The 26,869-nt window shown below is 42.6% G+C and overlaps 1 protein-coding gene across 1 annotated transcript in view; it reads left to right on the top strand.

The window, feature by feature from the left end:
- The window catches only part of GLUD1 (glutamate dehydrogenase 1), a 45,194-nt gene that overhangs the window by 3,369 nt on the left and 14,956 nt on the right, over nt 1-26,869 (top strand). Inside the window, exons 2-5 of the mRNA XM_019034758.4 lie at nt 15,782-15,862; nt 16,414-16,469; nt 17,816-17,879; nt 24,246-24,340. Of these exons, the coding sequence (XP_018890303.2) occupies nt 15,782-15,862; nt 16,414-16,469; nt 17,816-17,879; nt 24,246-24,340 (296 nt within the window). The remainder of the gene's footprint in view (nt 1-15,781; nt 15,863-16,413; nt 16,470-17,815; nt 17,880-24,245; nt 24,341-26,869) is intronic.

Here is a 26,869-nt window from a genome sequence, read left to right as displayed (position 1 = left end):
ATACACACTGTTTTTGTGCTTTTCTTTTCCCAGTTACTACATGTACCTGAGGCCGTTAGATTTGTCTGTGTTAAGGATTTGAAAGAGTAAGCTAAAGGATCTGAGGGGAAGTTTAAGTGAGGCCTTAAAAATATTTCCAGCAAAGGGGCATATTGTGAGAATATGCGACTGATTTGAGAAGACTGGTTCAAAAGTTCTGGTGGGTTTGGAAATATTATTAAAGATTGTTCTATTAACTTTCCCTGAGTAAATTATCTGTATTTCATTTGCTATGGTTCTGCCTGAGACCAGTCTACCTTTTTAGAAGGAATTTTATCGTTTTAAAGTCAGTTTGGAGGGAAAGTACAGATTGATAATAGCAATTTATTGATGGTAGGAGTCAATTAACTTTCTCTACCAGTCTGCCCCCCCAGTTGTCTTGATATTAAAACTATTAAAATTCCCTATCACTGATGCTACTATCATAAAATTTTCTAAAATTATCATAATTTACATATAGTTGATGGACCGTAGATGGAGTTCTCTCATACATTGACCCTAAGTCTTTTAATTACAAATATTAGTACCCAAAAAAGTGTACCCTATATTAACCCAGTAACTAGTTTTTAAAAGTCAAAATGCCAGAAGGAAACAGTGGAATCTTGATGACATAATGCAAGGGAAGACCGGAGTCAATGCAGTGTTAAAGACGCCCTCAGCCTCTGGGATGTCATTGTTTAGCGCTTAAGGGAAGACTATAGAAAGCACTGATACTGATTTAAAATGAGATATTTCTCTGCCTTCACTGGGGGAAAAAATGTTTCTGACTTATTTTGCTATGCTCAATTGACAACCATCAAAACTTAGGTAACTTTTAATAAACTCACAGTTTCTAATATTTTAAGTGGCTGTGTGTCTGCATCTGCTGCCACAGATAAAATATAACCTTTGTAGGTGAATTTAATTTAGGACTTTTCTGAAAGTTCAGTCAGAGGATAGATAATTTGTGTGTCTTTTAAAAGCACTTAGCCCCGAGGTTGTTGTTTTTAATACATCTTATTTAAATACGGAAATGTGTTGCCCTTATGCCTTTTTATTTCATGGAAGCCAAATGCGTCTTTTCTCCCAAAGTATACTAGAAAATGAAGACCCTTGGTAATGGTAGTGATCTGTACATCAGATTTCAGTCTTTCTGTCACTTGCGTGTATGAATCCATTTAGCAAGTTTGCTTTTGGCAGTAAAGCCCCACGTGCAGGAAGACAAACAGCTGCTCACTCATTATCCAAAGTATACTTTGTAAGAATTAGGGCATCAAAAATTGGATCCTAAGCACCAGTATATATTAAAGTTCAGTACAACTTGTAGTGTTTAAGTACAAGAAATAAAAATTCAGCCTGAGCTTTTGGCATATAGTGGGAAGAAATTAGGTTTACCGCTGTTAATAATTCAGATTGCTTAGGAAAATCGGTTTTTATTTACTTATGTTAAAAATACCAAGGGTTCTGTAACCATTAAAAACTAAAATACTAACCTATAGATGTTGAAAAAATCCTAGACACTAGTCTCTGCCACGTGACTGTTCTTCTTTTCTATTTATTTTACCCAATAATTAGGCTTTTACAATGTAAGTAATAAAGAGAAAAATCTCTAGTATCACTTTAGAGCGCATCGATTCATAAATAGCCCATAAATTTTGTACTCAGCAACCCATAAAATACACATGCATGATTCACATAATCAAATAGTAATGAAAGTTACAAAATGAAAAGTGAAGCAGCTCTACCCCAAGTCCTTCCCCCAATATAACCATGAACAGTCTTAAATCTAATGCTGCTGTCTAAAACTGACTAGTTATCCAAATGAATCAATATTTTCCCCTTTCCAGAGGCAGAAATTAATGCAGATTCAAGTGTTCACTATCAAGTCGGAATTGTTAATATGTGAAATACTACTGATAAAGGCAGGAAAGGCTTTATTAAGGACAAGACAAACTAGGAGAAGGAGCTACTCAAGACCTTCCGATTATCTTTACAAAAAGGCAACTACACCTAGAAGATTCTGCAGCCGCACACATTCTGCCTTCACTTGAGGTCAACTGCCTTCACCAAGGTCAGATATTAGCAAAGGCTAACATTTATTCAGCTCTGTGTGTGCCAGGCATTTTATTAAGAACTTTTCATGCATCATCAGTTCTATGCCTTATAGCAACAATGCATGTAAGAACTTTTCATGTATCATTGCTTTTATGCCTCATGCAATACACTGTTGTCCCTGATTTCCAAATGTGGCTACTAAGGTTGAGGAGTGAAGTGTCGTTTGGCAGGGTGACACAGCTAGTACGTAGTGGAGTTGAGGTTCAGATTCTGGGCATCTGATTCCAGCACCCGCCTTAATCATTGTTGTCTGGGATTTATTTATGCAAAAAGTTACAAATTGTATCTTAGGCTTTTAATTGTAAGCACTGATTGAGAACCACTTCATGCCATTGACACAAGGCTTCCTAATACTTTGGATCATAGATACCTTTGAAATTTCTGTTAAAAGCTATTAGAAGACCTACCTTCTTCCTAGAAAAATACATATTCAAACAACTTTGCATATAAAACTCAGCATAGATGATATCTCTAGAGGTCCATTTATTCTAATTGCTAAGGAAATGAAATAACCTTTTTCCCCTACACCCAACTCTGAAGACCTGAAATAACATTTTAAACAGTTTTCCATCAAAAGAGGTTTGAAGACTTTGGTTTTTAAGAGATTAATGTGTTAGCCAGAACAACTCATTTCTCTACCAGTGTGTAGTCCATTTATCTTTAAAGATTTTCTATTGAATAATTTTGAAATTACTTTCTTAGTTTTCTTCATTAAAAACTAAGAAAATGCTTTGTTTATTATGAATTGCTATTTCTCTTGATTATTATTCTTGGAGAAAGTCTATCAGACGTAATTCTTCTGATTTGCTTCTAGGCTAGAGGAAAATGTGAAAGATGACAAATGAAAATTTCAAAGGTTGTCAGTAGTATGACTTCTTTTATCGTTTGTCATTATCACAAATATATCAACATAGGACTTTTAAAAGATATTTTGTACATATTGGGCCTTAGTAGGATTTTGCATGAATTTTTTTTTTCTTTTTTGCCAAGAGAGAAAGAGCAAAGAAATAACCAAGGGTGATGTACTCATATTGAAGGTTTACCAAATAAGGACTGCTTTTATTATGAACTATAGTCTATATTCTAAGTAAATCAATTTTTCTATTATGTGTTTTTTGTTCCTGCAGGAAAGATCTCTGAACTTTATGCAGAGGGTTCTTTTAAAAAAACAAAGTTGAATTTTTTTATTTCTTGGAATATTTTTTTCATTGATTTCTCCCAAGTAGAGCAGATTCAAATCTCCTTTGTACCCTATGTCTTTTTTGTTTTGCTATTAGCTCAGTATTCTGTTTCTACATTTTCCTTTCCTAGAACCAGTCAATAAATGACAAAAAAAAAAAAAAAACAAAGTAAATCATGTATTATTGCAGTAGGAGTTCAAGGAAACCAAGGACAGTCTTGTTTGTTTGTTGTTTTTTTTTTTTTTTTTTTTTTTGAGACAGAGTTTTGCTCTTGTTGCCCAGGCTGGCATACAGTGGCGCGATCTTGGCTCACTACAACCTCTGCTTACCGGGTTCAAGCAATTTTCCTGCCTCAGCCTACCAAGTAGCTGGGATTACAGGCATGCACCACCTCACCTGGCTAATTTTTGTATATTTAGTAGAGACAGGGTTTTGCCATGTTGGTCAGGCTGGTCTCGAACTCCCGACCTCATGTGATCAGCCCACCTCGGCCTCCCAAAGTGCTGGGATTACAGGCGTGAGCCACCGTGCCTGGCAGACAGACAGTCTTGATGTGGGAACAGAGAAGGCTGGATAGGAGTTGGATAAGGCCATTTCAGATAAAGAGGGGGTGGCTTCATCCAAGGCAGGAAGTGGAACTGTGTGTAAGGGGGTCATGAGGACAAACTACATTTGTAAATAATGAGAAATAAGGACTTGTGACAGTAAATATATTTGGTCTCTTTGCCTGGTTCCCAACACAGAGCTCCTGAATCTCTTGCAAATTCCTGAGTGATAGGAGCATCTTTTGTTCTAACTAGGACACTCTTAATGGGCTTCTGGGTAGCTTCAAGGTGGGTACTAGTCACCAAAAAGACCAAGCCATAATTAGAAATTTGGAACTTTCAGTCCCACCCTTTGACCTGTGGAGATTGGAAAGGGGCTGAAGATTGAGTTTAATCAGCAATCAGTCATGCCCTCATAATGGAACCTTTATACAAACCCTAACTGATGGCTGGAGTATTTGGAGAGTTCAGAGAGCTTCCAGGTTGGTGAATGCATCCATGTATGGGTAGGGTGGTACCCTCCAAATTCCAGGGGGACAGAAGCTCCTGCAGTGGGGACATTCCAGACATGGCCTTGTGTACCTCTTCGTGTTGCTGTTGATTTGTATCCTTTACATAAGTAACGTTTCCCTGAGTCCTGTGAGCCTTTATTACATTATTGAACCTGAGGAGGGGGCCATGGGAACCCCCTGGTTGGTAGCCAAGTTGGACAGAAGTGTGGGTGCCCTGGGCACCCAAGACTTGGAACTGGCATCTGAAGTAGGGAACAGTCTTGTGAGACTGAGCCCTTGAGCTGTGGGGTCTGTGCTAACCCTGGTAGTCAGTGTCAGAACTGAATTGCAGGACACCCAGCTTGTATCTGCAGAGAACTGGAGAACTGCTTAGTGTGGAAAACACACACATTTGGTATCAGAAATGTGTGAGAAAAAACAATTTTTTCCTTTTTTTTTTTTTTTTTTTGAGACGGAGTCTTGCTGTCTCCCAGGCTGGAGTGCAGTGGCGCGATCTTGGCTTACTGCAAGCTCCGCCTCCTGGGTTGATGCCATTCTCCTGCCTCAGCCTCCTGAGTAGCTGGGACTACAGGCGCCCACCGCCACACTGGCTAATTTTTTTTGTGTGTGTATTTTTAGTGGAGACGGGGTTTCACCATGTTAGCCAGGATGGTCTCGATCTCCTGACCTCATGATCCGCCCGCCTCGGCCTCCCAAAGTGCTGGGATTACAGGCGTGAGCCACCGCGCCAGGCCAATTTTTTCCTTTTATGTTTGTTGGATGAATAATGATGAACCTAGCAGGGCACAGAAAGCTAGGCAGCAGTGGAACTGAGAATGAAGTTATAGTTAATAGCAGAGAATGAAAAAGAAAAGACAGATGAAACATTTTGAAGAAAGGACAGTAATGTATTCCCAGCAGGTAGGATTTACAGGATGAAGGAGAGAAGAGGCAAAGATAACCACAAAATTTCTAGCCTGAGAGACTGGTAGAAAAAAATGGTGGTATCAGGGACAGATGGGGTTATTAAGGAAAAGGATTGGATTTTTAAAATAAAGAAGATCTGGTGTAAAATTATCCTCAGGGAAATTGGAAATCCAGGCACGTACTTCTCTCCGTCATGCCCTTGCATAGTGCAGTCCCTCTCTGCCTGTGCATGCCTCACTTCCCCCTCCCTAGGATTCCTCTGCCTCTCTTAAGACCCATCTCAAATTATCACGTAGACTTGTAAATAATTTATATGAAACTGGATAGCCGAGGTTTCAAGCCTTTATCCCTTTGAAACTTTTTAATAACAAGTTACTGTTACCTTTTACTAAATCCAACTTTATATTCACCATTTTAACTAGCATCATTTCCGATTCCAAGACCTGTTTGGTGTGAAAGTGCAGCTAAGTTACTGTTAATCAAGATCAGAATAAAAGAGTCTACCAAGAAAAATTAACAAAATCCCCCTTTTAATGTATAATCTTCCATCCGTCAGGCTGTAAGTTAAATAACACAAAACAAAGCTGTATGTTTTATGGATATGTACATATATAATTGCAGGGAACATGATTTGGAAGGATATACACTTACATTGCTGAGAATAGTCACCCCTAAGGAGAAGACTGGGGTCACAAGTGGAAGTCAAGGGAGTCTTCAGCTTTCTTTTTGTATTTAAATTTTGATAGAAATACATACATATGTGTTATAATTTTAAATTTTTAATGAAAAAAGTATTCTTCCGTTTTTTCTTTGATGTGTCAATAGGTTATATTTTTCTAATATCAGCTAAACATTTGCTTCCCAGAAAGCTTACTTACCTCTTCAAAATTTATTCAGGTTAAAATAAAAGATTTAGACAGTGGATTAAAAATCTAAGATGGTATTATACAAAACAGTACATTGATGCTGCTAAAGCAATTAAAGTATCATTTTTCTGGTTTTTTTTTTTTTTTTTTGGAGACGGAGTCTCACTCTCTGTCGCCCAGGCTGAAGTGCAATGGTGCAATCTCCACTCATTGCAACCTCCGTCTCCCAGATTTAAGCGATTCTCCTGCCTCAGCCTCCCCAGTAGCTGGGATTACAGGTGTGCACCACCACGCCCAGCTAATTTTGTTGTGTGTTTAGTAGAGACAGGGTTTCATCATGTTGGCCAGGCTGGTCTCGAACTCCTACCTCAAATGATCTGCCCACCTCAGCCTCCCAAAGTGCTGGGATTACACGCGTGAGCCACCACACCCAGCCTAAAGTGTGTACTTTTTCTTAGCTCCTATATGCAGTGCTCCTTCCCATGCTGAATGTCTGAATTTTTATCTGAGACGTAGTATTTCAGATGGTCATTACTTGCGGGTGGTCATTGAGAGTTCCTCCCTGCTTCTAACCTTCCTCTCTTCATTTTAAATTAAGTTACGCTACATTATTGTGGGTTAGAAGGTACATTAATATTAAGTGAAAAAATATAATCTGATGAGTAAGTGGCAAGAGTGTTAACTTATAAATATTAAGAGTTGTTTTGAGGCCATTTTGCTTTTCTGGTGGTTCTGTGCTTCTGGTAGAACTCTTGGTTACTGAATAAATAGTTCCTGAAAAGTGAGAGTGCAGCTGGAAATTAGATTTCTAATGAATAAATCAAACCCTATTAAGAGAACCAGGTTCAAGTAATTTTAAAACCACTTGAATTTTCATAAATGTTTTGTTAATGACTAATTATAAAAAACAGTGACTAGCTGGAGGCTTTTGTGTGTTTGCTTTTGAGTCAGCTAGGAAAAGGAAAAAAAATTCAAGCTTAGTCAATTGTGGTTTTCACTGAATCTTTTTTAAAGTAATGAGCTGATTTGTTTTCTTCATCACTATAGCAACTTAAGCTAGTTTCTGCTTTTGATTTTTATTTCTCCTAGAGAAACTTAGCATGCACTGCTCATTAGACTTGAGCATACTAAGGAATATCTGTGGTAATTAAGTTAAAAATCAGATCAGTGCTTTGTACTGTATATAGTTGCAGATGTCTGCATTTCACTAATATTCTTTGGAAACATCTGGATACCAGTTAACATAAAATAACTGTTTAGTCAGTTTCTGTTCAGAATAGAAGGAATGATTTAAAAGTTCCCATTGTAGTACATACGTCATTCTATCCCTTGCCCTTCCTCCAGCTTTACTGAGATTGATAAATAATAAACGTCATGGGTGGTGTGTCTTTAGTTTCCTCTGGTGAGCTGAGTGCACAGATTACTTTGTCAGCAGGGTGGCCTTGATTTTTAGGCCATGTTTCTAATGGCATCAGTTCTGTGGCTGACACCTGTGTACCAAGCCCATTCACTGTCTAGCTTAGCCAGCCGTGGACTCCTGCTCTTTGTTAAAAGTATTTACCTTCATTCCTACTAGCACAGCTGACCAAAGACCCATTTGATCCCAAACACTAGTAATGCATCATTGGAGTCTAACAGAGTTTTAAGATGTGGTGTGTGCGTGTGTGTGTGTGTGTGTGTGTGTGTGTGTGTGTGTGTGTGTGTGTGTAGAGATGGGATCTCACTATGTTGTCCAGGCTGGTCTTAAACACCTGAGCTCAAGTTCTTCTGCCTCAGCCTCCCAATGTGCTAGGACTACAGGCATGAGCCACCATGCCTAACTGTCTAAGACTTTGGGATACAAAAATATAATTTACTTTCCTCCATTTCTGGAATAAAACATCTCTTCCTTCCTCCTTCTAGTTTCTGTTCTGTGCCCCTGTTTGATCTCTGTTGGTCCTATTCACCTTCAGCCTTCTCTGCTGAAGGAGGAAAGGCTTGGTTTTATAAAAAGTGACAATATTCAGATCACATAAGATCCTTCTTGCTTCATTTTGGCTTAAATATTTTAAGATTTTCTGATTTTCTTGTGTGTGTATGTATTTTCCTATTATTTGACTTTTTTGAACAACTTCAAATTGAGTATATTTGAACGAGAGTAGGCATTCAAAAGTGCTAGGCTTTCCCTGCCTTTCAGAACTTTGAGGTATATGTCGCATCATTTTGTCCTTCACATTCTCCAGTTGTGCTAATTTTTCCCAATCCATTGAGTTAAGTAGAGTACCTTCCTTTCTGCAGTCATATTCTTACTTTTTTTTTTTTTAATTTTTTTGAGACAGAGTCTCAAACTGTTGCCCAGGCTGGAATGCAGTGGTACAATCTCAGCTCTCTGTAACCTCCGCCTTAGCCTTGTGAGTAGCTGGGACTACGGGAATGTGCCACCATGCCCAGCTAATTTTTGTATTTTCAGTAAAGATGGGGTTTCACCATGTTGGCCAAGCTGGTCTCAAACTCCTGACCTCAAGTGATCTGCCCAGCTCAGCCTCCCAAAGTGCTGGGATTATAGGCGTGAGCCACCACATCCGGCCCCTACTTAAATCTCTTCGTGTCCCTTAGAATGTAGTTAAGACTTATTTTCAGGTGACAGTATATTTTTGATAGTTATCTTTGATTTCCAAACCCAGAGAAGGAAGAGTAACTGGCTTCTTCTGTGTGTGGGTACATTGTGTCTTATTGGAGATTGTTTTGTCTCAAGTATTGCTGCAGAGTATTTTATTAATGGGTGCACTTTAAAATTTTTTGTTTTTCAGACTACTAGTTTAGGTAGCCCAGTACTCAATATTTGCCAATTTCTAGAATTAAAAACATGTATGAATCACTGGTTAACTAGAAATTTAAAATGAAAATGTTTCTTCTTTAGCCCAGGCAATATCACTTGCATTCATTTCTATCCCCTCCCTGTCCCTGTTCTGTTGGCTCTGGGGCTTCTTCCACTAAGCTGGTACTTTCTTTATAGCTCCTCCTGTGCTTCCATTCACTAAACCTTTATTGGTTCATAGCCTACAGAAAATGCCTGTGGTGTGAGAGGTAATTTGTGAAACTGCTTCTCTTCACTGTTTAGCAGTTGAGCTCTCTAAATGGGTGTAGCTGGGAAAGAAAACTTAACTTTACAAGCAAGAATTCCTGGGTTCTATCCAGCGGAACATGTCTTTTGTTATACACACACAGTTTCTGACTCATATCATTCCATGACTTATGATAAAATGGACATTTTGTTTACACTGTTGTGTGGAAGGAGGGGTCTGGTTTCTAATTTTTAATAACATCTATTTCTAGAATATTAGGCTTGCCATTTCAATGCTTCTGTTTGATTTATGAATATCATTGGTTCCAGCAGTTTTTAGCTCCCCACTAAATACAAGTTAAAATTTTTAAGTTTCTAAGTTAAAAGAAAGTAACATTTCCTCCACTTAAGAAAGCAAGGAAAATTAAAAATAATGTGGTGATGACTTCCACAGGCTCTAAAAGAGCAATGGAAAAAGTGATTTATGTGTGGGAGAAGAAATACTAGTTCTTAATTAATACATTGTTTTACTATTTCCTGTGAATTTATGTAGAAGTAATGAAACCAAGGTTTATTAAGTCATTTTTTCAAACTCCTGTCAGTTTAGACTTTTTAATTGCTTTGTTACATGCCATTACTTTGTAATACTTGTTATAGCAGTGGTAATAGTTGAGATTTGCCTGTTTGACCACTTGCAGGGCACCATGCCAGATTCCCCATGTGCGATGTTCCTCACAGTCGTGACACCCATCCTAGGAGAGTGGCATTAGCACCCCTCCATGCAAGCAGATGGTGCAGGCTGGGTCGCCTGGGTACAGCGCCTTACCATTTCCCTGGCTTAGTGTAGTTATCATTAAATAATATGTGGTATTACTTAGAAGCATTTTGAATAATTTGAAAAGCACATTTTAGTGTTTAAACAATTTTTTTTTCTTTTTTCTTTTTTCTTTGAGAAAAGGTCTGGCTCTGTTGCTGGGGTTTAGTGCAGTGACCTGAGCGTAGCTCACTGCAGCCTGCAACTCCTGGGCTCAAGTGACTCTCCTGCCCCAGCCTCCTGAGCATCTTCGACTACACGCACATGCCCCCATGCCCAACTCAATTTTTTTTTTTTTTTAAGATACAAATGATTCATCTTAATATTATTTACAGGTTTTTTTTTCCTTTTTTGTGGGCTTTATCTGACTGGAAATTCTTTTTAAATTTTTTATTTTTTAAATTGTAAATTGACAAATTGTAGATATATATATTTATGAGGTACAAAGTAATTTTATGATTTATGAATACAACATTGCATAATTAAGTCAAGCTGATTAACCTGTTCACCACTGGAAACAATTGCAAATAATTATCATTTTTTCTGGTGAAAACATCTGAAATTTACTCAGTGATTTTGAAATGTGCAGTACTTCTTGTTGTTGTTGTAGAAATGAGGTCTCAGTATGTTGGCCAGGCTGGTTTCAAACTCCTGAGTTTAAGTGATCCTCCCACCTCAGCCTTCCAGTGTTGGGATTACAAGCATGAACTACCATGTTGGGCCAAATGTATAATCTATTATTATTTACTGTATTCACCATGCTGTGCAATCTATCTCAAAGAAACTTATTCCTTCTGTCTAATTGAGGCTTTGTACCCTTTGACCATCATCTCCCCGTCACCCCCATTCCCAGTTTTGTATACTTTGAGTCCTTTCATGATATGTATGGAGGCTTATGGTAAGTTATTTAAAATTTAACATGTATGTCAAAATTTTTTGTGGCCATAGCTTTTCTTTCTTTTTTAAATTTTAAGAGTCAGAATATTCGTATATTAATTCGGCATGTATTTGAGTGCCTAATATATGCCATTTTCTGTTAGGAACCGGGAATTAAAGCAGTGAACATAACAAAGTCTGCCCTCGTGGTGCTAACTTGCCAGGTAGGGAAGCCAGATAATAAACACATGTATAATGCAAAGTCAGTAATAATAAACGATATGAAGAAACAAGTAAGGTAGGAGAGGCAGGAAAGTGGGAGTGAGGAAGAGGTGCTCTTTTAAATACAGTGGTCAGGGAGAGCCTCTCAGAATGAAGTTTTTAACAGAGACCTGAATGAAATGGGGGAGTGAGCTATACAGATATCTGCTGTGTGCTGGAAAAATTACCTGTAATTTTGCATTCTAAAAGTTTAATAATGACTACATTTATTTCACAATTTGAGAATCAGTTATACACAAGATACAGTTCTAAGCACATACTCCTCTAAATATGATTTGTTTGTACAGTAGACCAAATAAGCATGTTCAGCTTAGAATATGCTCTTTATGGTCATGTGTACAATAAATAAATTATCTTAAAACATTATCAATATTAAGATTGATGTTTTCAGAAACATGTAAAAAAGCTAGCTTTTAAAATTGACTAGGGAAGTTCTCTCAAACTGCCAGTCCATGAGATATTGTATATTTTCTATCTGAAAAACTTTTATTCTCTTAAAAACATATACGGCTCTCCCTCTCCCTCTCCCTCTCCCTCTCCCTCTTCCCTCTCCCCTCTCCCCTCTCGCCTCTCCCCTCTCCCCTCTCCCCTCTTTCCACGGTCTCCCTCTGATGCTGAGCCGAAGCTGGACGGTACTGCTGCCAAGCCGAAGCTGGACGGTACTGCTGCCATCTCAGCTCACTGCAACCTCCCTGCCTGATTCTCCTGCCTCAGCCTGCCGAGTGCCTGCGATTGCAGGCACGCGCCGCCCCGCCTGACTGGTTTTCGTATTTTTTTGGTGGAGACAGGGTTTCGCTGTGTTGGCTGGGCTGGTCTCCAGCTCCTAACCGCGAGTGATCTGCCATCCTCGGCCTCCCGAGGTGCCGGGATTGCAGACAGAGTCTGGTTAACTCAGTGCTCAATGGTGCCCAGGCTGGAGTGCAGTGGCGTGATCTCGGCCCGCTACAACCACCTCCCAGCCGCCTGCCTTGGCCTCCCAAAGTGCCGAGATTGCAGCCTCTGCCCGGCTGCCGCCCCGTCTGGGAAGTGAGGAGCGTCTCCGCCTGGCCGCCCATCGTCCGGGATGTGAGGAGCCCCTCTGCCTGGCTGCCCAGTCTGGAAAGTGAGGAGCGTCTCTGCCCGGCCGCCATCCCATCTAGGAAACAAGGAGCGCCTCTTCCCGGCCGCCATCACATCTGGGAAGTGAGGAGCGTCTCTGCCCGGCCGCCCATCGTCTGAGATGTGGGGAGCACCTCTTCCCAGCCGCCATCACATCTGGGAAGTGAGGAGCGTCTCTGCCCGGCCGCCCATCGTCTGAGATGTGGGGAGCACCTCTGCCCTGCCGCCCCGTCCGGGATGTGAGGAGCGTCTCTGCCCGGCCGCCCCGTCTGAGAAGTGAGGAGACCCTCTGCCTGGCAACCGCCCCGTCTGAGAAGTGAGGAGCCCCTCCACCCGGCAGCCGCCCCGCCCGAGAAGTGAGGAGCCCCTCCGCCCAGCAGCCACCCCGTCTGGGAAGTGAGGAGCGTCTCCGCCCGGCAGCCACCTCGTCCGGGAGGGAGGTGGGGGGGTCAGCCCCCCACCCGGCCAGCCACCCCGTCCAGGAGGGAGGTGGAGGGATCAGCCCCCCGCCCGGCCAGCCACCCTGTCCGGGAGGTGAGGGGCGCCTCTGCCCGGCCACCCCTACTGGGAAGTGAGGAGCCCCTCTGCCCGGCCAGCCGCTCCGTCCGGGAGGGAGATGGGGGGGCCAGCCCCCCGCCCAGCCAGCCGCTCCGTCCGGGAGGGAGGTGGGGGGGTCAGCCCCCCGCCCGGCCAGCCAACCCGTCCAGGAGGGAGGTGGGGGGGGTCAGTCCCCCGCCCGGCCAGCCGCCCCGTCCGGGAGGGAGGTGGGGGGGTTAGCCCACCGCCCAGCCTGCCGCCCTGTCCGGGAGGGAGGTGGGGGTTCGGCCCCCCGCCTGGCCGGCCACCCGGTCCGAGAGGTGAGGGGCGCCTCTGCCCGGCCGCCCCTACTGGGAAGTGAGGAGCCCCTCTGCCCGGCCAGCCGCTCTGTCCGGGAGGGAGGTGGGGGGGTCAGCCCCCCGCCCGGCCAGCCACCCCGTCCGGAAGGGAGGTGGGGGGGTCAACCCCCCGCCCGGCCAGCCGCCCCGTCCGGGAGGGAGGTGGGGGGGTCAGCCCCCCGCCTGGCCAGCCGCCCCGTCCGGGAGGTGAGGGGCACCTCTGCCCGGCCGCCCCTACTGGGAAGTGAGGAGCCCCCCCGCCCGGCCAGCCGCCCCGTCCGGGAGGGAGGTGGGGGGGTCAGCCCTCTGCCCGGCCAGCCGCCCCGTCCGGGAGGTGAGGGGCGCCTCTGCCCGGCCGCCCCTACTGGGAAGTGAGGAGCCCCTCAGCCCGGCCAGCCGCCCCGTCCGGGAGGGAGGTGGGGGGGTCAGCCCACCGCCCAGCCTGCCGCCCTGTCCGGGAGGGAGGTGGAGGGTCAGCCCCCCGCCTGGCCAGCCGCCCTGTCCGGGAGGGAGGTGGGGGGGTCAGCCCACCGCCCAGCCTGCCGCCCTGTCCGGGAGGGAGGTGGGGGTTCGGCCCCCCGCCTGGCCAGCCGCCCCATCCGGGAGGTGAGGGGCGCCTCTGCCCGGCCGCCCCTACTGGGAAGTGAGGAGCCCCTCTGCCCGGCCAGCCGCCCCGACCAGGAGGGAGGTGGGGGGGGTCAGCCCCCTGCCCGGCCAGCCGCCCCGTCCGGGAGGTGAGGGGCACCTCTGCCCGGCCGCCCCTACTGGGAAGTGAGGAGCCCCTCTGCCCGGCCACCACCCCGGCTTGGAGGTGTACCCAACAGCTCATTGAGAACGGGTCATGATGACAATGGCGGTTTTGTGGAATGGAAAGGGGGGAAAGGTGGGGAAAAGATTGAGAAATCGGATGGTTGCCGTGTCTGTGTAGAAAGAGGTAGACATGGGAGACTTTTCATTTTGTTCTGTACTAAGAAAAAATTCTTCTGCCTTGGGATCCTGTTGATCTGTGACCCTACCCCCAACCCTGTGCTCTCTGAAACATGTGCTGTATCCACTCAGGGTTGAATGGATTAAGGGCAGTGCAAGATGTGCTTTGTTAAACAGATGCTTGAAGGCAGCATGCTCGTTAAGAGCCATCACCACTCCCTAATCTCAAGTACCCAGGGACACAAACACTGCGGAAGGCCGCAGGGTCCTCTGCCTAGGAAAACCAGAGAACTTTGTTCACTTGCTTATCTGCTGACCTTCCCTCCACTATTGTCCTGTAACCCTACCAAATCCCCCTCTGCGAGAAACACCCAAGAATGATCAATAAAAAAAAAAAAAAAAAAAAAAAAAAAAAAAAAAAAAAAAAAAAAAAAACTTTTATTCTCAAAAATTCTTTAAAAGAGCTCTCCCTGGGGCTCCCATTACTTACTTGTGACTCCCAGTGGAAATCGTACCCAGCCCCTCGAGAGGGGCTGAATCTGTTGGGAGTGGGAGGGTAGAAAAAATGCTGCAGCTTCTTATGGGTATCCTTCACACACAAACACCCAGTGCCCCAAGCACTGTGCAGTCAAACATCAACCCCACTCAGACTTTCCTCCTTGGGATTGAGAAGCAATGGATTATAGAGAAAGAAAGGTGGCTTAGCACTCCAAAACTTCGAAGAGTAATTGACCAAGACCCCCAAAGCCAAAGCGGTGGGCATCCCCACTTCCTGTATACCCTATACCAACAAGTAATGGCTACTAGATACAGGGGCAGTAGTACCTGTCTGCTTGGCTACCTGCCCTCTTTGCAGAAGTGGTGAAGGGAATCACTCAACCTCAGGAAGGGAAAATGGCTTTCTCATTTTCAGATTGAAAGAGGTTGGCAGTGGGTGAGGAGAATAACAGGTAAGCATCTCTTTCAATATACCCATTTGAAGCCAAAACCTCCGTTTAGACATACGGTATTTTGAACCTGGTGACCATTCATTGCCCATGTTTGTGAATTATCAGAAAGCAGAATTCTTGCCAGGCATAGTGGCTCATGCCTGTAATCCCAGCGCTTTGGGAAGCCAAGGTGGGAGGATCACTTGAGCCCAGGAGTTTGAGACCAGCCTGAGCAACATGGTGAGATCCTGTCTCTACAAAAAATTCAAAAATTAGCTGGGCATGGTGGTGTGCACTTGTGGTCCCAGCTACTCAGGAGGCTGAGGTGGGAGGATTACCTGAGCCTAGGAGGTTGAGGCTACAGTAAGCCGTGTCTGTGCCACTACACTCAGCCTGAGCAACAGAGCAAGACCCTGTTTCCCACCCCTACCCCCCTAAAAAAAAGCAACCTGAATTCTTGAACTCCCTGCAACCAGGTCACCCAAACCAAAGGTAAAAGGAACATAAAAAAGCCTTCTGGAAAGTGTACAGAAATTCATTGCAGGGTGATTTTTGTCTTGTGAAATCATAATTACTGTTATTAGCAGCTTTTTTTAATGTTTTATATTCATTTTTCATGGTGTTCTGATGTACAAGCTGCTTCAAGTGTTTTTGGACATAGCTTGGATGTAAAATGTAAAAAGTGGATATTTTCAATTTGTAGCTTTCTTTTTTGAAGCTTACTTAAGTTTGTTCTAAATATAACCCCTTCTTTCTCACCCACCCCAACACATTTTTTTAAAAAACACCACCAGGTATCCGTTACAGCACTGATGTGAGTGTAGATGAAGTAAAAGCTTTGGCTTCTCTGATGACATACAAGTGTGCAGTGGTTGGTAAGTGATCGCCTTTCTTGCTGCCTAATGAGAACTCTGGGGAAATATGTTTACACACATGTTACTGTTAAGATGCTGTAGAAATATACCTTATCAGAACTGATTTTTTTTCAAGTTGTAATCTTTAAGACCTGCGTCATTTTTCAATTAGTCTAAATTAAGATATAGCCATTTTTTTTACATGGGGGATTTTTTAAAATAGGAGATAATTGGATTTTAAGTCTAGATCTTTGTTTTCAATTCCTCAACACATTCTGTAAATAAGACCAAATTATAGTAGAAGGATAGTAAATAAGCTATTATCTTTTAGAAGTGGTAAAGAGCACTGATTAAATATATATTAGAACTTGGCTAGCCAATTTTATTGAACAATTTCTGTTCAACAAAATGTTGTTTAAAGTACAGTTTAGAAAATGATGGTAGGTTTATTTCTTGAATTTTCAGAAATTCAAGCTTAAAGCATCACGTTTCTCTAATATTGTGTGGTGCTTTCTGTCATTTTACTTTTTTAACGTTTGTATGGAATAGCAACCATCAGCCTTCTCTTTCAGATGTGCCGTTTGGGGGTGCTAAAGCTGGTGTTAAGATCAATCCCAAGAACTATACCGTAAGTATGAAAGTGATATTTGTTTTTTATTGTTGTTGTTGTTTTTGTTTTTCTGAGACAGAGTCTTCCTCTGTTGTTCAGGCTGGAGTACAATGGCGCAATCTTGGCTCACTGCAACCTCCGCCTCCCGGGTTCAAGCAGTTCTCCTTGATCCAGTAACTGGGATTACAGGTGCACGCCACCATGCCCGACTAATTTTTGTATTTTTAGTAGAGAGGGGATTTCACCATGTTGGCCAGGCTGTTCTTGAACTCCTGACCTCAGGTGATCCACCTGCCTTGGCCTCCCAGAGTGCTAGGATTGCAGGCATGAGCCACCGCACCCGGCCTCAAAGTGACATTTGTGCACACAGTGCATTTATGAAGGACTTGAAATTACTGGGCTTCTCTGTATCCCCCATATCAGTGAGATCAGTAGTCCCCATTGCTTTTCAAATGGAATAGAAAAATGTAAAGAATTAACTCATAGAGTGTTTTGCCATATAAAGATCACCTACTTAATATCTATATCCTTTATCATTTTCTGTTTCGTTTGGTTTTGTTTTTATGAGTCTTTTGTTTTACTTTTTTGCTTTTTGTTTTATTATTTTCTTAGTTAAAACGTAATTAATATCTTCACTTGTATACTTATACCCATATTTATATAATGTCTTCACTTAGACACTTATACCCATATTTAAGAAATACTGTGATCTGATTAGCCAGGCATAGTGGTGCACACCTGTAATCCCAGCTACTCGGGAGGCTCAGGCATGAGAATTGCTTGAACCCAGGAGGCAGAGGTTGGCCGAGATTTCACCGCTGCACTCCAGCCTGGGTAACAGAGCAAGACTCTGTCTCAAAAAGAAAAAAGTATTACTGTGATCTGAAGTTTTTATGTCAGGATCTCATTCTAGTGACACATATCTTAACTAAGACTATAAAAACCTTACTTTTTATCCAGTCAGTTCCAAGTTAATTCAAACTGATTGTCACAATGCTTTACATAATACTAAATTATCTATATACAAACATAAATGCATAATTTTTATTCTCTTTAAAATTCACCATTTAAATGGAATATAATTATATTTAAATTAATTAAGATTTAGTGTATTTTTCAGTGGGGAATTAATAGAATGGGAATTTGAGCCCTAGTTCTACTATCTTGTTTTTATAACCTACTTTTTTGATCCCTTATTTTCTCACCTTTAAAATGGCAATGCCTACTTTATGAGTTGTTCTAAGGATTACATGAGAAGACATATGAAAATGTACTATAAATAGAAAATAAGATGCTAAGCTATAATCTCAAGTGATTTTTATATCAATTTTTTCTTTTGTTTTTGTTGTTTTCTTATTTTACAGGATAATGAATTGGAAAAGATCACAAGGAGGTTCACCATGGAGCTAGCAAAAAAGGGCTTTATTGGTATGTGTAGCCACATAGTTTTTGGTATAAAGTGGGAACATCTAAAAATTTTTTTTTTTTTTTTGAGACGGAGTCTCACTCTGTTGCCCAGACTAGAGTGCAGTGGTGCGATCTCGTCCGCCTCCTGGGTTCAAGCAATTCTCTTGTCTCAGCCTCCCAAGTAGCTGAGATTACAGGCATGTGCCACCACACCCAGCTGATTTTTGTATTTTTACTAGAGATGGGGTTTTGCCATGTTGGTCAGGCTGGGCTTGAACTCCTGACATCAGGTGATCCACCCACCTCGGACTCCCAAACTGCTGGTATTACAGATAGGAGCCACTGTGCCCGGCCTCCTACTATTTGTTATAGGAGCTTTTGCCAAACATACAACATTTCTGAAGATACTAATCTTTGTTTGCTTGATGTTTTTGTATCTTACTATTATCTGTGTTTATATTTTCTTTGTGCACAATCTGAATATTCTTTTTATGATATGTATTTGTCATGTACCCTTTAATTTTCAAGCAGTTTAAACCTATTTTTTTTTTATCTAGAAGGCTTCTAATTTGTTTGAATAGAATATGCATAACTACTTAATAGAATGCTTGCCCTATCAGTATAGTTAATAGAATGTTAATAGTTACTGCCGGGCGTGGTGGCTCACACCTGTAATCCCAGCACTTTGAGAGGCCGAGGCAGGTGGATCACGAGGTCAGATCGAGACCATTCTGGCTAACGGGGTTTAGTAGGAACCCCATCTCTACTAAAAACACAAAAAATTTGCCAGGCGTGGTCGTGAGTGCCTGTAGTCCCGGCTACTCAGGAGGCTGAGACAGGAGAATGGTGTGAACCTGGGAAGCGGAGCTTGCAGTGAGCCAAGATCACGCCACTACACCCCAGCCTGGGCAACAGAGCGAGACTCCGTCTCAAAAAAAAAAAAAAAAAAAGAATGTTAATTGTTACTTAATAATAGAATACTTGCCCTATCAATATCAGTATAGTTAAACAAAATAAGGTCTACTTAAATAGAAAATAAAGTGTATTTTTCTCTACTTTCCTTTCTTAGCATTTCCCCCACAAGTTCCCATGAAATTAAACTATAAAGGCTGGGCATGGTGGCTGGTGCTTGTAATCCCAGCATTTTTGGAGGCTGAGGTGGGAGGATCACTTGAGCCCGGAAGTTCGAGACCACCCTGGGCAATATAGCAAGACCCCATCTCTACAAAAAATGAAAACATTATCCAAGCGTGATGGTGCATGCCTGTGGTCCCAACTACTAAGATGGGAGGATCCCTTAAGCCTGGGGGGTTGAGGCTGCAGTGAGCTGTGATTGTGCCACTGCACTCTGGCCTGCCACACTCTGGCCTGAGCGACAAAACGAGACCACATCTCAAGAAGAAAGAGAAACGAAATAAAGCTATTCAGATTCATTTTTAGGAAAAAAAAGTCATGAAATAAATATCATGAAATAACCTAATATAGAAATACAGTAAGTATAGGTAACTCTAAAACTTGACTAGATTTGGCCTGTCTTTCATAATAAAAGGCATTTGGGCCTTTGACGTGCCGCATACCCAGCACTACTGTGAACTTGTGCATCCTTACATGGAGCCTGTTAACGTAAGTTAACATGAGTTAACTATCTCACTCACACTTTTATAGGAGTGCCTACTGATTCTGAGATATGGTGAATTGAAGTCATCTTCAGCCTGTTAATAGCCTTCATAATTTTTAAAAGGTCTTTCCTCTTCCCCTAAATCTCAAACACATTTTATAGTCTTGAATGGTTTCAGACTTTATTCAGTCATATTTATTGCCCATATCTGCAGTATCTCCAGCTTAATTTTATCAGACTTGACAAGTACCTAATAATTCCAAAGGTCAAAAAGTGATTCATTGGAATACTGAAAGAAAACACAGCTTAAACTCTAGTAATTTGATTCATTTGCTTAATGTGCAAAAGCCTCATTGACCCAGGATGCAGTTAAATTGACATCTTGGCCCAGAAAGCTTTGAAGCCTAGGAGGTAGGCAAAGGGAGTTTTTTCTCTCACTCCTCGACAAACCTTCAAATTTGATGTTATTTATCTGTTATTTCCTGACTGCCCATTCCACAGAGAGTGTCAGATTGAGGCTCAGACCTGAGCCTGAACCCTGATCCTGTCACATGTGTGTTTAACATCAGCTTGTAAATTTCTGCAAAACAAAAGAAAAAAAGAGGCTGGGATTTTTACAGGAATTTCATTGAATCTGTAAACTAATTTGTGGAGTATTGCCATCTTCCCCACCCTCCCCAAAAAGGTTTTGTCCTTTCACCCAGGCTGGAGTACCAGACAGCAGTCACTGCAACCTTGACCTCCTGGGCTCAAGCAATCCTCTCACCTCACCCTCCCAAGTAGCTAGAACCACAGGGGTGTGCAACTGTGCCTAGCTAATTTTTTAATTTTTTGTGGAGACAAGGTCTCATCACGTATCCCAGACTGGTCTCAAACTCCTGAGCTCAAGCAGTCTTCCCACCTCAGCTTCCCAAAATTCTGGGATTATAGGCATGAGCCACTGCACCTGACCAGTATTGCCATCTTAACCATATTAAGCCTTCCAATGCTGAATATGAGATGTCTTTCCATTTATTTAGGTCTCTTGATTTCTTTCAATGATGTTTTGTAGTTCTCGTTGTAGAAGTCTTACATAGAAGTCTTACAACTAAATATTTTATTCCTTTTAATGCTATTGTAAGTGACATTGGTCTATAGTTTTCTTATGATGTCTTTGTCTAGTCTTTGTATCAGGACAATTCTAGCCTCATGGAATGAGTTGAGGAGTGTTCCTTCCTCTTCTGCTTTTGGAAAAGCTTTTGAAAGGTCAATGTTCATTCTCTTGTGTGAGTGTAAATATCACCTAAGTTCTGCAGGACCCTGATGTCTCCACCCTTCTCATCCCCTTATATCTCTGTGTACCAAAATTACCCTTTCATCTCCTACTGTATAGTCACATGCTGTTAGAAAAGTTGCTTTTTTAAAAAAGATTAACTTCTGCCTCATACCTGTTCTCTATATAAGAATTTATCTGTTAGGCCAAGCATGGTGGCTCATGCCTGTAATCCCAGCACTTTGGGAGGCTGAGGCGGGTGGATCACCTGAGGTCAGGAGTTCGAGACCAGCCTGGCCAACATGGTAAAACCCCGTCTCTACTAAAAATAAAAAAAAATTAGCCAGGCAGGTACCTGTAATCCCAGCTACTCAGGAGGCTGAGGCAGGAGAATTGCTTGAACCTGGAAGGCAGAGGTTGCAGTGAGCCGAGATCATGCCATTGTACTCCAGCCTGGGCAGCAAGAGTGTAACTCCTTCTCAAAACATAAAAATTAAAAAAAAACAAAAAGAATATATCTGTTATTCAGGAACTACTTGTTTTTTGTTTTTGTTTTTGTTTTTGTTTTGAGACAGAGTCTTGCTGCGTCACCCAGGCTGGAGTGTAGTGGCACGATCTCAGCTCACTGCAAGCTCCGCCTTCCGGGTTCACGCCATTCTCCTGCCTCAGCCTCCCAAGAAGCTGGGACTACAGGCGCCCGCCACCACGCCCGGCTAATTTTTTGTATTTTTAGTAGAGACAGGGTTTCACTGTGTTAGCCAGGATGGTCTCGATCTCCTGACCTTGTGATCCACTCGCCTCGGCCTCCCAAAGTGCTAGGATTACAGGCATGAGCACCGCACCCGGCCTCAGGAACTACTTGTAATCTGTGCATCCCTATATATTAGTTTTGTATGGAGTAGAAAACTCATAAGCCTAATAACTAATACCTTGTTATTTTGTTTTGGATGGCAGAAGCTGTTTCACGTTTAGCATGTATAGACTGTTTTTGAGAAGGATTTTATCATTACGTGTTTCTGATTTACAAACCATGTGTTTCAGACTTGCCACTTGCCAGAGCCCTTCTCCAATTGGAATTGTTTTTTGTTTTTTTGATTTTGAGACAGAGTCTCGCTCTGTCACCAGGCTGGAGCTCAGTGGCGTGATCTCGGCTCACTGCAACGTCTGCCTCCCTGGTTCAAGCAATTCTCCTTCCTCAGCCTCCCGAGTAGCTGGGACTATGGGCATGTGCCTCCACCCCCAGCTAATTTTTGTATTTTTAGTAGAGACGGGGTTTTACCACGTTGGCCAGGATGGTCTGTCTCTCTTGACCTCGTGATCAGCCCACCTCGGCCTCCCAAAGTGCTGGGATTACAGGCGTGAGCCACCGCGCCCAGCCAGTTTTTTGTTTTTTAAATGTATTGTTTAATCAAGACAGGATCTCACTATGTTGCCCAGGCTTGTCTCAAATTCCTGGACTCAAGCCATCCTCCTGCCTCGGCCTCCCAAAGTGCTGGGATTACAGGCATAAGCCACTGCCCCGGCCTAGTTGGAATTGTTTGAGGTAACAAGCTTATTTAATCCTAAAGCAAGCATAATACTTTTGTAGTTACCTCTAGAAAGATTCAGGACCAATTTGTCATTTGTACATTGGGAGAAAAGGAGTGGTTAAACAAAGTTGTACTGACCTCCAGCAGAGGTATGTCACTAAAGGAATGGAAAGTGAGCAAATAGGAGCTGGAGAGCGCCAGAGAGCCCTTTTGTCAGTGGATGAGGCTAGAATATGGCATTAATCTTTCCAAGTGCAGTGGGGATTAGACTTCACAAGATTTTGTTGTTGTTGTTGTTGTTGTTGTTGTTGTCATTGACTTCATGAGATTTTTAAGGTGACTAAGGGAAGGGTGCTAAGACATAGAGTTACAGATTAGGTGGGAGGTGGAGAGGGTCAGGGTATGAAAAGCGATCCTTGACCATTTCAAAGTTATCTTATACTAGCCCTGTATCCATTACATCACAGCTTGTTCAAAAAAGTTTATTATTTAGGCCTTGGGCCCCTGAGTTATAGAAAAACATTACAATATACTGATTCTGTTGACTAAAAAGTAAAATTTATAGGAATAATTGGGTACAGCCCTTAGAAAGAACTTTAATTATTTTATGGGGAGACATAATAGTTTAATAGTTTAACTTTTTTTTTTTTTTTTTTTTTTCTGAAACAGAGTCTTACTCTGTCGCCCAGGCTAGAGTGCACTGGCGCGATCTTGGCTCACTGCAACACCCCCCACCTCCATTCAAGCTATCCTCCTGCCTCAGCCTCCGGAGTAGCTGGGATTACAGACATGTGCCACCACGGCCGGCTGATTTTTGTATTTTTAGTAAAGGCAGGGTTTCACCATGTTGGTCAGGCTGGTCTCAAACTCCTGACCTCGTGATCCGCCCTCCTCAGCCTCCCAAGGTGCTGGGATTACAGGCGTGTGCCACTGTGCTCAGCCTAATAGTTTAACCATTTTTTAAGTTGCGTTTTTCATTTTGTAAAAATGAGTTTGTATTTTACAGTTGAAATAATATAGAAAGTTATAAACTATATATATGGCGGTGAAGAGAGAAAGGGGAAGAGAAAAAAATTATAAGTGGGAACATGTTATACATGCTGTATGAAACCTGCCTTTTTCCATATGTATGTTCATGATAATTCCAAGTAATTTACATGGATATAAGTTACCCTTTTTAATGGCTGTTTAGTACTTTGCATAGGTATACCATATTTCATTTAATTGGCATACAAGATAATTAGGTTGTTTTTATTTTTACTGTGTTTGAGAGGAGTATTTCTGCACCTTTACAGATTTGAGTGAGCATCACTTAACATGTTTTTATCAGAGATCTTACTGTAGCCGTCAGTAGTAGTATAGTCAGTGATTCCTGTTATTGCCTGTAAGCTGATTTGTTAGCCTAAACCTTTAATTTCCTATGATCTGAGGAACTGAAAGCTAAGGCCTAAAACCTTATATGTGCTGAATGTCGAATAATAGGTCACAGCCACATTCTTCCACAAGTAAAAATAATATGGGGCTTAACACAATTGCTTTAGCAATATGACCTTCTCCCCTTTTTCTCTACTTGGTAAGGAGGGCTTATACCCCCACTAAGCAGCATGTTACTCTGCTATCTCATACATGTCAACTCCCTAACCATAATAATCCTGCTTATATAGAACACAATGGTACTGTTATCTCTAATTGCATGTTAGTGAAATGAGGTCAAGAGAGGCTAAACTGATTAACCTCTGGTCGCACAGTCAGAAATCCTATGGAGTGGCTTATATCTGTTGTGCATAGCTAACTTCCAAACATATAGCAAGTAAATTCCAGAGGGAGAAATTATTATGTAATGTTGTATGTGTCTGCATTTTATAGTGAAACATTTAATGAATATTTCTATGACTTTGATTAGCTACCTAAATGAGATCTAAAGTTTTCTAGCCATGGTAACTTTTTCTTAAAAACTGGTGCACTGCTCTTTCCCTGTGCCCCCGCAGGTCCTGGCATTGATGTGCCTGCTCCAGACATGAGCACAGGTGAGCGGGAGATGTCCTGGATCGCTGATACCTATGCCAGCACCATAGGGCACTATGTGAGTACCCACTGGAAGCCCAAAGGCTTCTGCATTTGCTATCTACAAGAATTAACAGTTTGATTGATTATATCAAAAGTTGAGAATCCCTGGGTTTTTCTCTCATTCAATCATAATCTTGATGTGCATATTATTTTATGTCTACTTGTCTATTCTTAAATCGTAATGAACACAGATTGAGCTTTACTTATATGCTGCCCTATGCTTGTCACTGGAACAGGACCAGGGCAGCCCACTATGCTAAGACACTAGAACATACATCAAGAAGCATCCAATTCTGGTTTTTCCCTCAGAGGGCTTCCATTTAAAGAGGAGCTAAGGTGCATAAGCAGATAAGGTATGGAAATAATGTAATACAACAGTGGAGATTATGAATTCTGAAATAAGACTTTCTAGAGGAGATATTTGGGCTAGACCTTGAAAATGGGTAGAATATGAACATTTAGAGATTTGGAGGATAAGAGGAAGAGAAACAATAGCGTTCAGTTTGTCTGAAGGTAAGGCATATTTATAAAGGTAATAGAAAGTAAGAGTGAGGGCTGGATGCAGTGGCTCATTCCCATAATCCCAGCACTTTGGGTGGCCAAGGCAGGTGGATCACTGGAGCCCAGGAGTTCGAGACCAGCCTGGACAACATGGGGAAACCCTGTCTTTCCAAAAAATACAAAAATTAGCCAAGCGTGGTGGTATGCACCTATAATCCCAGCTACCTGGGAGGCATGCTTGAGCCCAGGAGGTTGAGGCTGCAGTGAGCTGTGGTTGCACCACAGCACTCCAGCCTGGGCAATAGAGTGAGACCCTGCCTCAAAACAAAAAAAAAGTAAGAATGAAGAGGTAAATGAACCAGGACAAAAACACCAAGCCCCAGTGTTTGTGTTTTACATGGTAGTCAGTGGAGAAATTTTGCTGATCCTTCCTGGGGAAGAACAGGCTGGCAGCAGTGTCCAGCTGTGCTGGCGCCAGGAGAGAACCTCCTATGGTGTCAGTGCCTTTCCACCAAGTCCAGGAGCCAGAGGACCAGGAGAGGAGCATTGCACATGTGAGGCACATGACAGAGAGACTCAGCAAAACTGGATTGGATATATGTGGAATTAAGGAAAGGGACCAGGCTGAGTCACAGAGAACCAGGAGAACCTGAGTCTGGGGACTGAGCAGAGGTAGTACCACAGAACTGAACATGAGAGGAAACATAACTCCTATCCCTGAAAGGGGTGCAACCTTAAAAAATGAAACATTTCAGGAGTAGGAAGAGAAACAGAGTCAAAAAATACATTTATGCCTACTACATGCAGGGCCATGTGTAAGCAAGGTATTCACTACAATTGGGATAAATTGCTAGAAGTTGTTTTGAAGCTATGAAAAAGAATCACAGGCCCATCCAGTCCTTTCAGTCCTTTCAAGGTAAGGTCAGAAAAAGCCTCCTAGGAGATAAAACCTTCTGGTCTGCACTTAGACGGGTGTGTGGACGTGGACTAGGGGAGGGGTAGTGGCAAGTGTTTGGAACAGAAGGAATTACCTGAGGGAAGGTTCTGAAGTTCAGAAGCTGGGTGAACTTGGGAGGATAAGGACTGACTACTGTGGCCAGAGTTGAGAAAGAGAAAGGTGGGATAAGAAAGGCCAGTAGAAAAAAGGGTCAGGCCAGGTTACTGCTTGGTAGGTGACCATGAGAACCTTGGTCTTTGTCCTGAAAACACAGGGAAACAGCAAAGAGCTGGTTTCAAGCAGGTGTGACTCAGCTAAGTGTGCATTTGAAGACTTGAGGGCAGGAGACTACTACAGGGGCCCAGACTGCAAGGGGATATGAAGAGGGAAGCAGGGCATGAAATATAGCCTCCAACTAAGAAAAATGGCACCGGAGAGAAGCAGAAAGAAGACAGCTTGAAAAGTGGCTGTTACCCAGAGAAAAAGGTTTTTTTTGTCTTTTGGCATGTTTATTGGCTGTAAGACACAGATTCACCGGTGCAAGAGATAGACAATGCTGAAGAGATGCAGGCTGGTAGAGGTAGTGAAGTCCCCCAAGGGAATGAAGGCCTGGGGAATTCTTTTCATAGTGAAAAGATGGGCCTTGGAGAAGAGGAAGAATGTGGAAATGGGGACATTTCCTGAAGTGATGTCATGCTGTGGCTGGGAACGTGGGCAGACCACCTGAAGTCCAACCCTGGCACCTTCACCCATCAGTGCTGTGACTTGGGAGTCTCTGTGCCTCCATTTCCTCCTATGCAAAATGACAGTAGTAATAGTACCTACTTTGTGAGACTCATGAGCATTAGATGAATAATAATCTAATGCACCTAGAACTGTACATAGCCCTTAGTAAGTATCAGAAAATAAATATCTGTAGGTATTACATCAGGTAAATTAGACAACCCCCTGAAATAAAACAGGAACGATATAGACCCTTCAAATAATTGCGGTTTCAACTGCCCTTCCCAAAAGGACAGTTTTCCACCTGTCACCTTTTTATGCGTCCTTCCCTTAGCCCTTGATTTTAGATTTCTTATCACTTAAAGAAGGAAAACCGTTCACCAG

The sequence above is a fragment of the Gorilla gorilla genome, chromosome 8, assembly GCF_029281585.2.
Source record: "Gorilla gorilla gorilla isolate KB3781 chromosome 8, NHGRI_mGorGor1-v2.1_pri, whole genome shotgun sequence".
Taxonomy (NCBI): Eukaryota; Metazoa; Chordata; class Mammalia; order Primates; family Hominidae; genus Gorilla; species Gorilla gorilla.
The sequence above is the reverse complement of the archived record's forward strand: the minus strand, read 5'-3'. Positions and strand labels throughout refer to the sequence as shown.